We start from the raw sequence: 17,275 nt of genomic DNA on the forward strand, positions 1-17,275 counted from the left end.
GCCTGAAAACTACTTGTAGAGACAATAAAAATGTTCCTCTAGATAAATGCTACATATAAGTGCTATATAAATATACTTTGTTTTATCCTAAAATTCTGACTTTTTGATGGAAAAAAATTCCCAACAAACTATTTTTTATAATGTACACTCACCAAGCACTTTATTAGGAACACCAGTAAACCTACTCATTCACGCAATTATCCAATCAGTCAATCGCGATTCTGGCATTTTTCACATCAACCTTCAGAATGGGGGGAAAAATGTGATCTCATTGATTTTAATTGTGGCATGATTGAACCAGACTCGTTAGAGCTGACAGAAAGGCTACAGTAACTAAGATAGCCACTCTGTACAATTGTGCTTAGCAGAAAAGCATCTCAGAATGTACGGCATGTCAAACCTTGATATGGATGGGCTACAACAGCAGAAGACTATGTCAGGTTCCACTTCTATCAGCCAAGAACAGTTCAACTGGTGCTGCAGTGGGTTGACAGTTGAAGATTGGAAAAATGTAGCCTGGTTTGATGAATCTGGATTTCTTCTGAGGCACATAGATGGTAGGGTCCGAATTTGGTGCAAAAAGCAATCTGACTTGTGTCAACAATCCAGGTTTGTGGGTGGTGTAATGGTATGGGGAATGTTTTCTTGGCACATGTTAATACCAATCAATCATCGCTTGAATGCCACAGCCGATTTGAGTATTGTTGCTGACCATGTGCATCCCTTCATGGCTACAATGTACCATCTCCTAATGGCTACTTCCAGCATGATGATGCACCATGTCACAAAGCAAAATCGTCTCAAACTGGTTTGATGAACATGACAAATGAGTTCACTGTTATTCACTGGCCTTCCCAGCCACCACATCTGAACCCAGTAGAACACCTTTGGGACGTGGTAGAATGAGAGATTCGCCGCATGAAAGTGCACCTCAAACATCTTCAGGAAATGTGCGATGCAGTCATATCAACATGGACCTGAATCTCAAAGGAATGTTTTCATGCCATGAAGAATTTAGGCTGTTTTGAGAGCAAAGAGAGGCCCTACCCTTAGTGTAGTGTTCCTAATAAGTGTATATACAGAATACCCCCCCCCTTCCTTTTTAAAGATAAAGCATGGCATTCCTGAAACAAAAATACTACAGTATATGTAGCATTACTTTTTATAACTGTAAGGGAGACGAGAAGTTTAAAATAGCAAATTCGTAAGCTCAATGTAATTCATATAATGTGACTGATTTGTTATAGATAAATTAAAAATCATTAATGAAGAATGTAGGGTTAAATTTGTACTGTTGTAAAAACGTTTGTATTTTCAAAGTAATAACTTATACTTGATATAGACCGAGGTGGTTGGAGCATCAAAAATAGTTACTCAAGTAAAAGTATCATTACTATGGAAAAAAAAAACCCCACTCAATATGATATATATATATATATTAATCTTCTCCAAATATCTACTTGAGTAAGGTGGTGAAAGTTTAGTTTTTAGTAAAAAAAACCCAAAACTAAACAGTAAATGTTACACAGGAAGCGTCACATAAAACATAATGTAAATAAATGCAGATGTGGCTGATTGAAGCTCGTGTTAAGATGCATTTGATCAAACTCTTCTGAGTGAAATCTTCTGTTTGCTTTGACATCCCTGTACTGTTATCATTCAGCAGGGTGTCACACTCAAACTCTTAGAGTAGTTTAACGCTGGTTAACTTAATTATAAATTCGCTCAGAAACAATAATATTTCCGTTGTTTTATTCAATTTCCATTATCTTCCATCCTGTACATGCCTGCATGCAGGAGTATTTATGAACACACGCTAACATTAAACATGCTGTAACGGGTACATAAGTAAGTACATTTCTCTTCACTAATTGACTGCTCCTTTTCCTGCTTGGACTGACTGCACGTTGCTTTCCGTCATGAAGCTGAATGCTCTTCCTTGTGGTTTGTTGTAAAGTCAACTTTGCTGTGCATTATCGCCACCTTCTGGCGCGCGCGCACACACAAGCACACACACACGAAAAATAAATAATAAAATGTGTGTGCGTGCACGGTGCAAATGTCTTTGGCAAACAAACTTTGTTAGATTTTTATTTTATGACTTCTACATTATCGAGTGAATACAACAACATTTTAGATTTCCAAACATTTGTTTTCCAGCACAAAATGTTACATAAAAATGTTTGTATGTCAGTGAAGACAGCAGCATATTACGTAAGAGAACACTTTTTAGACTAACAACTTGATGAAGGTTGCTTGATGGGTTTTGCTGCAAAAATAAGAAGCAAGTGCAAGAAGTCTCCAGAAGAACTGTGACTGGTTCTGCAAGACGCTCAGTAAAACTTACAGCTCATTTCCTTATAAAACTGCAGAAATTGTACCTGAGACTAGTAATTCTTTTTTTCTTTCAAAGGGTTATTGCACCAAATATTGACTTTGTTTCATTTACTGCTGTTTGCTGGTCTTTATAGTTTTTTTTTTTAATGTAGAAACATTAAATTTCATTATTTTTGCAGATCTCTTTGTTCTACAACAATCCTTTATATTTGCCTAAGACTTTTGCACAGTACATATACAGCACAGTATAATCAAGTAGTCAATTATAATTGAGTATTCGTGACAGCCCCACTTGCCACTGAAAGTTTCTAACTACCATACTAACCTCAGTCACACAGATCGCAAAGAATCAGAAATTTATGGCACTGCCTCCTTGAATGAGGGTTAAATGAGGGTACCTCCTGAAACTGGGTTGGTCAAATTGCTCCTTCCATCACTCAACAATATCCCAAAGACAGGTCAACATTCCTCCACACTTGCTCAGCAAACCTTGCTCACGGTCTGATCTTTGCAAAGGTTTAGTCCGTCTAAGAATATCTGAATGGCATGGCATCTGATCCCCCCCACAATCGTGCTGGTGGTGAACCCATGAGGTTCTTATTTTGGGCTGAGTTTGACACTCGCCTGTGGACATTACCCCTAGACCTGCCTCTGGGTAGGTCACAGTAACCCTAATCTGTGTAGGGTACATTTGGTCTTCTTTTTGTACCTTTCATTGGGGTCTTTAGGTTTGCTCTTTGTCTGATCTCTCCTCAGATCTGTTCACAATGGGTGGCCCTACTGTGGGAGCATCACGCTCCTAGTTACATAGCCCTGAGGTTCAGCAAAGTACACAGTCCCCTTCACCATGACAAGGTCTTGATCCATGAAACAACAACAACAATAACAACAGCAATAATAATACCACAAAGAAATAAAAGAAATATGTATCCTGCCACAAAACATCAATCCAAAACATAACTTTTGAGATGAAACAAAGTAAACAATTTCCGTGTTGACATTCTCCAAATCCAAACAGGTACATTTGTACTGGAATTTCAGTCATTCATAATTCTTCAGCAACTATGCAAGGAACACAGGGCACGAGGCAGACACACACATTCATGGCAAGTTTTTGGTTACATTCTGCTTAATAATTTACTAACATTTCGTGGTGAAAACTAAAATGAGATATTAGCGACCAACACCCAGAATTTCTTTTGGCTAAAGATAACATTCTGCTCTAGGTAAGGTCTGTTGCAAGCAGCATCAAATTATTAGCTCAAGTGAAGTTAGATGTCCGTTGACCTCTTAGGATCAAGTTAATATTTTCATGAGGTACACTGGCAGAATTTTGGTGTGGGTATGTGCCAATGAAAACAAAACAAACAAAAAAATAATAAAATGAAACCATAAAATATTAAAACCAGATGTACATAATTGTAGGTGAGATGAGACTTGTTTGTGTACATTTTAACACCAGTTGGAACCAGAACTACATGTACATGCAGTAATTAAAAATAATAGCATAAAAACAATCGGCCATCTCCACATAATGACACTATCAGCAGTGCCGGACTGAGAAACGCTCCTCACCTTGCGTAGTAGCCCAGTGGTTTTCAAAGTGGCGGCCACCAGGGGGCGCCCGGGGGCCTCAACAATTTGGTGTGAATAATAAATAAATACATGATTTTTTCTTTTTCACTCTCAGACAACCACACGCACCCACAATCAATTCCTAATGTAACGTAAAGATGTAAGATGTAATTATTAATAATAAAAAAGGGGGATATATTCAGAAGTCTGTATTTTTAATGTGTTTAAAAGACATCTTGTAAAAGGGGGGTCAAATGTTAATACCATATGGGGGGCCTTGCCCTGGAAAAGTTTGGGAACCCCTGTAGTAGCCTACTGCTCCGCTTGTACAACACTGGTGTTGGTTTATTTCTGCAGGCCCATGTGTACAGTAGTACATGTGCTCTACTGTAGGTCTTGGGTGCTAGAAGCACCACATATTACAAACACGAAGAGTAGACTCGCTATTCAGTTCTTACTCAAACAGTGCCGCCTACAGGAGAAAGAAACATAGATGGATTGAGAGAGAGTGAGAGAGAGAACGAGAGAGCAAAAGACAAAGATACTGAACACTAACACAGAACCACGCTGACAAAGTACAGACTCTGCGCACACACACTGGTCATCGAGACAGGCCGCTATAAGCAATCATGGAGTGCCAAATCACCTAAAGAGCAGAGAGTATGCACACAGTACAATAGCAACACAATGACAGAGCTGCACTTTCTAACTGAGTGTAACAAATTCAAACACTTGCGTGAAATATATTTTTAAAATTTCAATCACATACCACCAGTGCGCCCTTCTGTCCAACACTGACAAACTGCCCATTCTGTTAGAAAAAATGAAGTTTTTTTTTTTTTGAAGTGTTTTAGTAGGACAGTACATGCTGTATCTGCCTGCCACAACCTGGGGGACAATAAGTAACTGAGTAACCCACCCAAACACACACACACACACACACACACACACACAAAACGCTCTGTTTATTTTTTTTTTTTATTGACATATATATGACTGCCAATATTTGTATTTTTTCTTGATTTCTCAATTCCATGTTTCTATATGTACATTAATATTATGTTTATTAAATAATAGTTCTTCATTTCTGTAATGCTTTGGCAATGTTGTATGTGTATATGATCATGCCAATAAAGCTTGAATTGAGAGAGAGAGAGAGAGAGAGAGAGAGAGAGAGAGAGAGAGAGAGAGAGAGAGAGAAAGTTATCTATAAGCATACAAATGTTCTGCATACAAATGACTGCAAAAACATTACTTATTTGCTGTAAACTACTGAGGTATGAGTGCTACTTTATAGGCAGTCAGGCAATAGGGTCAGACTACAGATTTGAAATATATGAAATATATTAACATATATGTTATTTGAATCTTTGCCTTTTTAGTTAAACATTATCAGATTAGTCTAAAACATTTCTTTTAAAAATCTGTTAAAATTGTCCCCTGCTTTTATATTACATTATATTTTCATTGCCAGCAATAAATACATAAATAAGTAAAAATTTCAGTCCATATATTACACCCCCTGATATTAAAAGGCAAGTGCTTAGTTTAAATTGGGTCTTCTGGAACACCAACTAAGATGTAACATACTGTAGCTAGTTATAAATTGTGTGTGAGCGTGTATGCTTTTTTCCTCTACCTGCAGACATCTTAACATGCACTTGGCATGTTACTTGTTACTTGTGATTATGAAGAAACATCATTAAAACAGAACATACCTGTTTTTAGCACATCTTAGTATCTTCATTATTACATTTTTTCACGTTAAAAAAAGACATCATTAAAACACTGCAGTCACTCTCGAAGTTGATTAAGTTGATTGATGAATCCTCCTCCAGCACTTTGCACTATAACATAGAAACACCACTTTTCAGTAACTAACTTTTTTAGAAAAATTACACAAGCCTTAAATAAAGAGGTGAATTTTGCTTTCTAGGAAAAAGCAAAAAATGAGAATGAACACAATATTCATCACAGTTGCATATTAATCCCAGTAAATGTGCCAGTTAAAGATGATTTAAAAACAAATCCTCAAACATTGTTCTTGATTAAAATGTTATTTCTGTTCTGAAGACAACACAGAATTAATTTTATATTAGCAATCATATTTAGGCTTTGACCCACACACCTGTTATGTCAGAGAAGTGATCAGGGGAAAAGGATCATCTTGATTACACTGATATTAAAAAGATAAATGGTATCATCTCATACAGTTTTACGAACTGTTAATATATTAGGCCATGTTAACATGGCAACAGAAATATCCGTGAAACCTAATAAACTAAAATTATTCTTGTTATAAATAATTTTCCACCCTAAGGGTATACCTATTTCAAGCAAACATCAAACATGCCTGGGCTGATCAGGCACTATGGCTTAGGGGAGATTGTGTAAACTTATTTATTGCCACTGCCACTTCCACACATAAACACACATAAACACACACACACACACACACACACACACACACACACACACACACACACACACACACACACACACACACACACACACAGACAGAGTATTTTAACCTTTTAACCCACATTGACCCACATATCATGCTGCCATTTTGTTTATACTACACTCTTTCTACCTTTGAAAGTAAACTAGTCTGTGGTTGATAATACAAAAAAAAAACATTACAAACCATCACAGAAATTCTAATGGGTTCCACTACAAATACGATTACAAGCAGTCAGCTAGCCATTAAAACCATTACCATTACTATTATTGGTGCTTAATGATATCCACTACACATAACATGCCACCAACTGAAGGCAAAAATGACCAGTAGACACCCACAGGTACCATTACATTCCCATTAAAAACAACACAATTCCCATTATAACCATTAAAACCATTACAAATTCTATGAGGGGTTTCTGTTGTTTTTTTCAGCAGGGTAGTCAAGATGTAGTAACGATTAATAATTACTACAATTTAATTGCTAATAATACCAATCTAACATCAAAACCTGGTACACTAGAGAACAGACGGAAACACTTTAGATTAATTAATTTATTGCTTTCAAATCGTTTCCCCCGAATCATCCAGAAGAGTCGTTTAATAAGAACCGATTCACCGCTGTGGCCTTGTACAGTACTTCAGAGTCGCAAGGTGAATGTGAATCGGACTGGTAGAGGTCGCTAAAGCTCTCTCAGTATCGGTCCACATAACGGAAACAGTTATCAAGCCAGGCATGCGCGTGATGCAAAAGCAGGAAAAAAGCCCGAGAAACGCACAGGGTTTATGGGACTGTAGTGGAGTCGCCTTGGGCTCCAAAACGGCGTTTACTTTCAGCGAGCTTCACTACAACCTGTGGGCATATTCTTCTCTTTCAGCGAAATTGGAGGCTACAGCTACAGCTGAAAACACGACGCACTCATGAAGGAGCCTTTCGCTACTAGACCTGAGAGAAGAAAAAGTTTTCGAAAAGCAACACAAGTCTCTAATCCAGATCAGTACAGTAATCTGTACATTTCAGGGATTTAAAGCCTTTGAGTAAACACGGGATTCTGAAAACACTTTAACCAGCGTCGTTTCTGGAAGTTTTTTTTGGTTCGTTTCTTATCCACGAATAAGAAAACGCCTTTTCTGAATATATCCAGGTAATGTGTGTTTTTCAATGTACACTGTTTTGTAATATTGAATTACTCGTATCTGTATGTTACTATGTTACTATGCACCCTACAGTGAACACGAGCACAGCGATTGTAAAGTTGTTTTGCTGGCAGTTGTGGTTCTCTGCCAGTTACACGACCGAGAGGGGGAGGATCCTCTCCAGATGTGTGGAATGGCAAGGCTTCCAGATGTTGGTTACAGGGAGCAATTGCAATAATAGAAAAAAAAAAAATAATTATTAGGTTCTTAATCCTAAAAATTGCAACTAGAGCCCAACAGTTTTCCCCATTGCAGAGTGCTTGTAACACTTTATAAAGCGTGTTTTATTTTTCTTTTGTAACATGTATTATTTCTATGAAATATGCATGTAGGCTACATCTGAGATACAAGTAAGACTTACTGCATGTTTTGAACATTGATCTCTTTGTTTCCTTGACAGAGTGTGAGAAGCAGGAATGGAACTTGAACACGAGGACTAGGATTTCTAGGATGACAGCTGCTCTGTCAAGCTTCAAGATGAGATCCTGAAAGCTCAGCTGAGACATCATCAAATGCACTTATCAGTGCAATGTGTACACCATAGTGCACCACGGGTACTGTGTAACGAGAGCGTATTTCTAATTATTATTGTGTAATTATGCTATTGGGATGACCATATTAGTGTGTAAATTCAGAAGACAAAAATAACACATACTTCATAGCTTATACAAAGGACTGTGCAAGACTGTGACAGTTCAGACACGGTTGACCATACTATATAAGGGGCAGGTGTCCAGATAAATCTCTTATTAACTCAGAAAAGTGGTGGTGCTGAGACACAGATTTCAGGCTCATCACCTTTGGGTTTTACTCAGCAATCATCTCAGTGGTTGGAGGCAAGCCAATGTCTGCCTGCAGTAGCACACCTCCTCCACCCTTGCCCAAAGCCTACCTCCACACCCAGCCTACGCCCCCGACCCCATCCCCGAGTCCCCCTGTGGCCCTCTTTGGCCGCCTGTCCAACGGCAGTCACAGCGCTCCAAGCCCTACACTCTCCAGAGGTTCTCTCCATGGACTCTCCTTTCTCCTTCAGATTGGCCTCACCAGGGAGACAGTCAGCCTGGAGCCACATGACCTGTCACTCAATGCTGTGAAAGACCTGGTGTGTTCAATTGTCGACCAAAAGGTAGATATTTATATTCAGAAAACTTTATTGTTTACCATAACGTAATAGAAATGTCTTAAATAGTGCAGTTCATAGACACTGAATTTTACAGTCAGTTTACAGTAATGATAAAATGAACGTAAACAATATAATGAGCAAACATATGAGAAAAGTACTAATCCAAATAATAATAATATTCAGTTTTTATTTGTTTTTATATTTGTGGTCCTTTCTACAGGAGAAGCAAAGAACAGAATTGCTAATTAGATCTTTTATTAATTTACAGCTATGCTATAGTTTTTATGCCACATTTGCTCTAGTTACACTAGATGGTACAGATTGAGCCAGTAGTTAAGACTTTAAGCTACTGATCAGATTGTGAGTGAGATATTGTAGGGCCTTTGAGCTAGGCCATTAACCCTCAACTGCTTGGTTTGTATATTTTGTGTGTTGCTTGTGTCTAAATCTGTTGGCCCCACTTTATATAGTGTCACTAATACCTGTGTAGTTTTCCCTGTTACATATGGAACACAACAGTACATCTTATGGAAATGCACATGCGCATCAACTTCAGGTTTGCTTATTTTAAGTACACAAATGTATTTTCACAGTAAAAGGACATCAAGTCTCGGGTGTGACAGTGAACAGGAAGCTGCTGTTTCATTTGTAACTGTGACAGTACTAAACCCATATTAAACACCTAGGAACTATCCCCTATTTTAGATTTAAAGTGCAAATTTATATAGATTGTACATTTTAAAATAGGCGAGGAGCAATCCATTTACAGATTTGTATTAATCTATTTCACTTTAGTGGTTTTTCTATTATATGTGTGTGTGTGTGTGTGTGTATATATATATATATATATATATATATATACACACACACACACACACACACACACACACACACACACACACACACACATGTCTGGATACACTTGTGTACTTAAACAAAAAAGGACTTGGTAGTTTTCCTAACTGGCCAGGGTACAGTATCAGACTGGACCTTTGCATGATGTCTCACCTGAACTGTAACATAAATTTCTTCTCTATATGTGTGTTGGAAAAGGAAAGAAGCACCTCAGTAAGGTTTAGTTTGGCAAACATTTATTTTAGAAATTTGATAGTATTTCTTCCTTATTGAGGAGTCTCACCAAAAGTATTATGAGAGCTAATGTGGAAATTTTTATGCTGCTTTAATGAAGATTAATTTGAACATTTTAAATCTGAGAATAATGGTCTAGATTTATAGTGGTAGAGTTTGGTCAGCAGGCTCCTCTTAAGCAGCTTGCAGCTGACGTGTCTAGTAACAATCCCTTAACTGTACAGTCTTCTCTCACTACTAGCATAACAGAGCATTAGGAGAGGAAATCTGAGGAGTAAATAACCTAAATCTGTCGAAAGTTGCCTAAATTTTGTTTTTGTTGAAGAGGTACCAAAGCTAATGTGACTGTCCAACTGTAGTTTTCTATCATATTAATTTATGTAAAAGGCTGTCACTAATCTAGACTGTGCCTAGTCTGTGCTATAATCACAAGGAAGTTGCTTTTAAGGGATAAGCAATGATGGGCATTTGTTGCTGATTAAAGCACACATTTTCATACCATCAGTTTAAAATTAGTTCACAGAGAGATGTAGTGAAAGAATGGACACAGTGTAGATGTGAGCAATGACATAAATGTGAAAACATAATCAGTGGTGATTGGCAAGGTTCGCCATATATATGCACACACACATATAGTGCCCTCCACTAATATTGGCACCCTTGGTAAATATGAGCAAAGAAGGCTGTGAAAAATACACAAAAATACTCTGTTCTCATAGATACCAAACAACTACAAACACAACACAGTTTTATCAAAAAACATTTTTGTTAAATATAGGTGTGCAACAATTATTGGCACCCTTTTAGTAAATAATTTGTGCTACCTCCCTTTGCCAAGATAACAACCCTGAGTCTTCTCCTGTAATGCCTGATGAGGTGGGATCTGAGACCATTCCTCCATACAGAATCTCTCCAGATCCTTCAAATTTCGAGGTCCACGCTGGTGGACTCTCCTCTTCAGTTCACCCCACAGGTTTTCTCTGGGTTTCAAGTCAGGGGACTGGGATGGCCATGGCAGAACCTTGATTTTGTGGTCAGTAAACCATGTTTTGTGTTGATTTTGATGTATGTTTTAGATCGTAGTCCTGCTGGAAGATCCAACCATGGCCCATTTTAAGCTTTCTGGCAGAGGCAGTCAGGTTTTCATTTAATATCTGTTGATATTTGATAGAGTCCATGATGCCATGTATCCTAACAAAATGTCCAGATCCTCTGGCAGAGAAACAGCCCCAAAACATTAAAGAACCACCACCATATTTAAAGAATGATGTACTTTTCCATATGGCTCCCTCTCTGTGTGTGCCAAAACCATCTCTGGTGTTTATTGCCAAAAAGCTCTATTTTGGTTTCATCTGACCATAGAACCCGGTCTCATTTGAAGTTCCAGTAGTGTCTGGCAAACTGAAAACATTGAGTTTGTTTTTGGATGAGAATAGAGGCTTTTTTCTTGAAAACCTTCCAAACAACTTGTGGTGATGTAGGTGACTTTGGATTGTAGTTTTGGAGACTTTCTGACCACGAGACACGACTAACTTCTGCAATTCTCCAGCTGTGATCCTTGGAGATTTTTTGGCCACTCGCACCATCCACTCTACAGTGCATTGAGACAATATAGACAAACGTCCAATTCCAAATGATTCATACCATTTCCAGTTACTGGAACTTCTTAATTATTGCCCTGATGGTGGAAATGGACATTTTCAATGATTTTTCCATTTTCCATTTTGTGTTGCTCAACAACATTTTGCCGCACATAACAGCTATATTTCCTTGGTCTTACCCATTGTGATGAATGACTAAGGGAATTTGGCCTATGCGTTACTTCATATTTATACCCCTGTGAAACAGAAGCCATGGTTGAACAATTTCCTGTTCCTAGTCACGAAGGTGTACTAAAAAAATTCAAAATATTAGTGGGAATATACTTCAAATATATATATTTTTTTCATTGGGGTGCCAATAATTTTTGCACACCTATAGTTAACAAATATATATTTTATTTGATAGATCTGTGTTATTTTTGCAATTGTTTGATATCGATGAGAGCAGAGTATTTTAGTGAATTGTTTTAACAAAAGACCAAAAGGTTAAACAATAAAGACAAATTTTCACAGCCTTCTTTGCTCATATTTACCAAGTGTGCCAATATTAAACCATTTAACAAATGATAGCCTTCACAAAGGTCTCATTCACAACTCCATATGTACAAATAGAGTGACCTGTTTTGAGTGACCAGTGATATAAGTTGAAGCTAATGATTAAAAATGGGGACTTAATTTGCTAATACAGGCCCTTTTGGATAGGAATCAAGTTGCCCCGTGCTGAGGGGAGGAACAGAGGACAGGACAGTTAATGATAGGGTTGCCAGGGTGACATTTTTATGCCAGTTTGTTCTAGTTTAAAATTCTCCACAAACATTAAGTTCTTGTTTTATAGCAGAATTGAAGAATTTAATAAAACTGAATTAAATCTGTAAGTATAAACAGTGTCTACGAAACCTTTTCTATTGTAAGGCAAAGATTGGGAGTGGGAAAGGGGGTTTATGGAGTGGATACCCATATATCAGTAATGTACGTGCATCACGGTGTCCTTTTTTCCCCACACAAAGTATGAAAATAAAAAAAACGGGTCTCTCTTTTCCACTGCCTGATCTTTTGTATACAAGTTTCATGTCTTTTGTGTAGGTTTTGAGATGTAGTGGGGCTTTTAAAAAAGGTATGTCTAAAACAACTCAAAAATGAGCTACTAGACTGTATGCCGAAAGATTGAACGTTGAATGTTGACTTTCAGCTGCCTATTATGGGGTTAAATTTGTTTGAGGCTATGTCATTATTAATGTTGTTCTGTCCCCACCAACGTCTGTGGTCCCAGGCTGCTGCTGAATATAACAGATAAATGGTACCTTTATATATTAGTTTTTACATGTGCAGCATTTCACTTCACTGTCTACATGGCCAAGTGTTTACTATATGATTATCTTAAGCAAATCCAACTAGTTCTGCACTATTTTTAACAGCTTTTGTTATGCAGTACATTAAACTAACCCAGTTACACCCTTTTAAACTAGACCACACTGAACAGCTCCATCCAAATTGTACTATTGTTTTCAGAGTGAACAGTCTGGCATTAATGTGCTGACGTGACCCTTTAGCAGAACACGATGAGCTCCTGCTCGAAGCTAAGAGACAAGCTGCAACCTTGCATGGTTACTCGTTAATCTGCTACACTAGCAGACAGACAGCATTGCTAACATGCAATGCCTGGCTTTGTGTATTTCTTGTCCAGTGCATTTCAGGTCAAGTTCACATTCCTTCAGGCGAGTGTAATGCAGTGGTGAATGCTCACTAACTTGCTCACTGGAACCTTGCTTCAGGGCAGAATCCAGTATTGATATTTTCTTGATGCTGCCTTCTGGCTTGAAGGCAGGAATTTCAGAGAGAGAGAAAGACAGAGATTTGGAATATTTGGAATTTTCTTATCGTCTGTCACAAGGTTACTGTTGACCCTTTGACAATAGTATGACATCATGGTGCCTGAGACTTGTGTTTAGGTAGATGTCACTAATAATTAATGCAGTTTTTACATTCATTTCATTTCTACAAGGTTTTGTTGGTTGGAGAAGGTAGGTTATTCTACAGTGCATCTAGATGCAGTTTTAGTCGACATGTAGTGCACACAGAAGGCTTGTTTTTGATGGAAACTCCAAGCAACAGTGTCAGTCTCAAAACCTTGCGTGCTGCTCTGGATCACCCAAAACCCATGGGATGAGCTTAAAACTCCATGTGCTGAGATCCAACCCAGCACGATCATATGGCTTTGATATCAGTGGAAAAAATGACTGATTTCTCCCATTCTCCTGACCATTTGTACTCATACAAGTGTGTAGGCTTACAGACACAAATACATTTATACACACTTTCTGCTCTTTGCTTGTCCAATCAACAGGACACAGACAGAAAAGTGTTACATATTTATGTGTAGAAAGAGATGTAGATAAATATTGTCTGGTCAGGCATTACTATTACAGGCTTGGAGGACTGCCAAGGAAAGTAGTTGTACCACCAGTACATTTCAAGCCATACATTTGTCTGTGTACTGTACATTACAAGCTTATTTGTTTATATTCATATTTTCTGTTAAGCAAATGATGAGCTCAATGCTCAAAACAGTAATTTGCTTGATTACTTGTTCCGTTATTGGGATTATTAGGATTTGTTTTAACTGCTTTTTGAACCAGATGTTTAGTTATAACATAGTAGTATAACCTAGCATAAATAGTCTACCATGGGACTTTGTGGCTTCTGGACCCATGGCTCCTCATTTTGTGGTCACCCGGAAGTTACTGCTTTGAAGGTTTAATGGTTTAGGTAGCATGCTGACTTCACCACTTGCTCTTGTACGGCTGAGAAATGCTTTTTTTATGGTAACATGTTCAAAAAGCATGCACTGCTTGGAGCTGTACATATTTTACTGGTATCACTGGTATCTTTAATATTGCCTACATTTAACTCCACAATTATTGGCACCCCTGGGTCTAATTCTTCAGATCCTCAACCAACTCTATTATCCTTCACTGTGGGGACAGATGAACACCTTTAAAACAAATAGTTGTTGACCATCAAGTCAGATAATGAATAAAATAATAAATAGTTAAAATACTGTTAAGTGCAATGAAGGTGATCAGCCAATTTTGCTCTGTATGACAATAATTCTCAAGTTGCCTGCATGTGATATTCATACCATATAAAGTATAGCATAAGGATGGGTTTTGAATATAAAAGTGCCAAAATAGTAGCTCTAAATGTACTGTATAAAGGGATCTGTAAAGAATTAAGTATTATTTTTTAATTTTACTGGTGCTGAATTAAAACATTTAGAGAGCTTCCAAATAACAGGGCCTCATGTGCAGCTGAGCTTGACCACAGCGTTTCATTTGTATGATGTCTCATCTTCTGGATGAACTTTTGGTTCTGAGTTTGGTTTAGAGTTTCACATTGAACTGCAGTCACTGTAATGGAAGGACACTATGCAAACCACACAGAGCTGCTTTGACTTCCTGCTGAATGCAAAACCACACTACTGGGCAATTCATCACTGTCCTGTGACCATCTAGTGTACAAAGCTTGTATAAAGTGGGGTGAAATGTGGTATGTTTTTCTACTTCTGAATAATACCTGACTTGGGACCAGTTCCACTGCTAATTGGAAAGCGGGTCCATTATGCTTGGGGGTACAGTAGTTCTTGAGATAAGCCAGCTTGAATAAATGCTTCTTTTTTACATTTAAGCAGAAAACTAACATTCTTGTTTCATATTTTCATTTTGCAATTGGTGTATAACAAACAATGTAGTGCGCAATGAGGGAAATAAACATCTGATAATGAAGCACTTCCTGTTTTGGTGTTGCACTGGCTCTCCTCTGCTGTCACCAAGAGCACAATCACAGGACAAAAGTTCACCATGCTGACAAGAAGCATTCGTCACATTTTCAAGAGCTGATGTGCCTCATATTTCCACACATTGACGTTTGAGATGGTCCTAACACATTACACACCTGGAGGCCTGGAAAATTAGTTTAGCACTTTCCATCAGTCAGCTTTGCTGTTGCAAATGATATAAGAGGACTCTGGGAATTTCTCATTAGATCTTGAATAAGTGGTGATGTGAGGGAACCATGTATATAGTCTGTGACATTTCAGTGTGAATTTGGGAGGAGGGGGAATTTACTTTGGCTTTGATCAAATAGCCCCCTTCTCTCCCCCTCTGTCAGAAAGGGATGATAAAGCTAGCTCCGAGGACAAAAGTTTGTAGCTTTTTTGGCAAATACTTTGGAAAAAGGCATAAACTTCTAGAAATCTCTCTGAAGGCACTTTTATGAAGACTAAACCTTGTGCCCGACCTTGAATCACTCAAGCAGCTGGAAACACTGTGCGGTCGGATGTTAATGTGTTGCATACGGGCAAGTAAGAAATCCTTCCCACTGTGTGATAGGTTAGTAACTTTCATTCTATGGGCAAAGTCTGTACTACCATCTGTAGTAGTTCCATATAATGGACATTGCATGCTTTGAATATAAAAGTAATATATGCCATGGTAGCATGGTTACTTTGTTAAGGGTTGGTCTAAATGTACAGATTTGTAATCAATTAATTTTAACACTGTTCATTTTACTGGTGCTTTGATGCCACCTTTACAGATTGGTCTCTGTTTAGCTTTAGTTTGTAGCTATTGTCTATGCATGGAGTGTGCATCTCCAGTTCTGGAGGTTCACAGCATTCTACTTTATATAACACATTTGTGATTGTGTCTGCCAATATGTGGTCTATATGAAAGAAGGTTATGGCATGCAGATTCAAAACTACATACTCATAGACTGTTCCCTCATACCAACCTTGAGGACAAGGTTTAATCATTTGTCGATGTAGTTTGGGATGTTTAGTCAGTATTTATTAACTTTAAATACATCTGGCTTTTTAAATTTCCATGGAAAATGCTATCAAATTATCTGGCAAAAAGGAAAAGTAGAAAATCTGCCTTCTGTTTTCTGAGAGGAACTTCATCATTTCTCTCCTGCAGGTTCATTGGGAGGATAGCAGTCAACATTAAATTGTTACTAGGGTAACACAGAGCTGAAAAGTCAGCAGCAAAAGACTTGAACCTTGAGCAAAAGAGGGGGAGCACATGGAAACTGGAGTGTGCCATGATCATTCTGGCCAAAACTAACCGTAAAATGAACAGGAAATAAATTCCCCCAAGGCTGACCCCAAAGGCCCATATAGCAAGTATCTGCCTACTCCTATGGAAGGAACAGTATTTCATTTTTTTCATCCAATGTGATATACTGTTACTAAAAACATTCATTTCAACATTTCCTAGAAACTCTGGCTCAGACTAAAACATGTTTTTAGCTAAAAACACAGTGTGTCTATGGTTTGCAGCATGCTAATTATGCTCAGTGGTAAAAGTAGATGTGTGCACAGAGTAACTTGTTCTGATCTACATAATGGTACTTGTTTAGTTGGTAATTCAATGTTAACAAAAGTCAAAGCAATTATCGTAAGCAAAGTTCTTAAAAGGGAGTGACAGGCAGGACTAGTCTTGTTTTGCACATTAGTATATATTTCTAAGAGAGAGCTGTGCAGTGAAGGGAAGTACTCTCTGCTGCAGAGAGTAGCCTAATCTGTACCATCTGCAATTTTGATTTTTTGCTGTTCCTGCTCAAGTGCACAGTGGAGCAGTTGGAGAGAGCACACTCCCACTAGTCAGAAATCATGGATCATAGCAGCCTGACTCACCAAAAGGCAGGGTGTGTATGATTGACTGAGTGTGCAGATGATTGGTGATTACCCTCTGTGTCAGGCTAGAGCCGTGTGTGTGTGTGTGTGTGTGTGTGTGTGTGTGTGTGTGTGGTAAGAGTCACAGCCTGCACCACTGCCACATGGATGTCTTTTTCTTGGCAGTACTTGTTTGACAAGGGCACATGGATGAAGGGA

The 17,275-nt window shown here is 38.1% G+C and overlaps 1 protein-coding gene across 4 annotated transcripts in view; it reads left to right on the forward strand.

Moving 5' to 3' along the window:
* The first annotated feature begins 7,072 nt into the window (after positions 1-7,072).
* The window catches only part of prkd3 (protein kinase D3), a 50,979-nt gene continuing 40,776 nt past the window's right edge, over positions 7,073-17,275 (forward strand). For 2 of the 4 annotated variants that reach the window (XM_047157659.2, XM_047157660.2), the window contains exon 1: positions 7,986-8,698. In XM_047157659.2, coding sequence (XP_047013615.1) covers positions 8,417-8,698 — 282 coding nt within the window. In that variant the 5' untranslated portion in view covers positions 7,986-8,416. Of the gene's footprint in view, positions 7,521-7,972; positions 8,699-10,622; positions 10,818-17,275 lie in introns of those variants that run through there. The other 2 variants (XM_017476736.3, XM_053682550.1) reach the window with 2 other exon arrangements.

The sequence above is a fragment of the Ictalurus punctatus genome, chromosome 9 (genome assembly GCF_001660625.3).
Source record: "Ictalurus punctatus breed USDA103 chromosome 9, Coco_2.0, whole genome shotgun sequence".
In the NCBI taxonomy this organism is placed as follows: domain Eukaryota; kingdom Metazoa; phylum Chordata; class Actinopteri; order Siluriformes; family Ictaluridae; genus Ictalurus; species Ictalurus punctatus.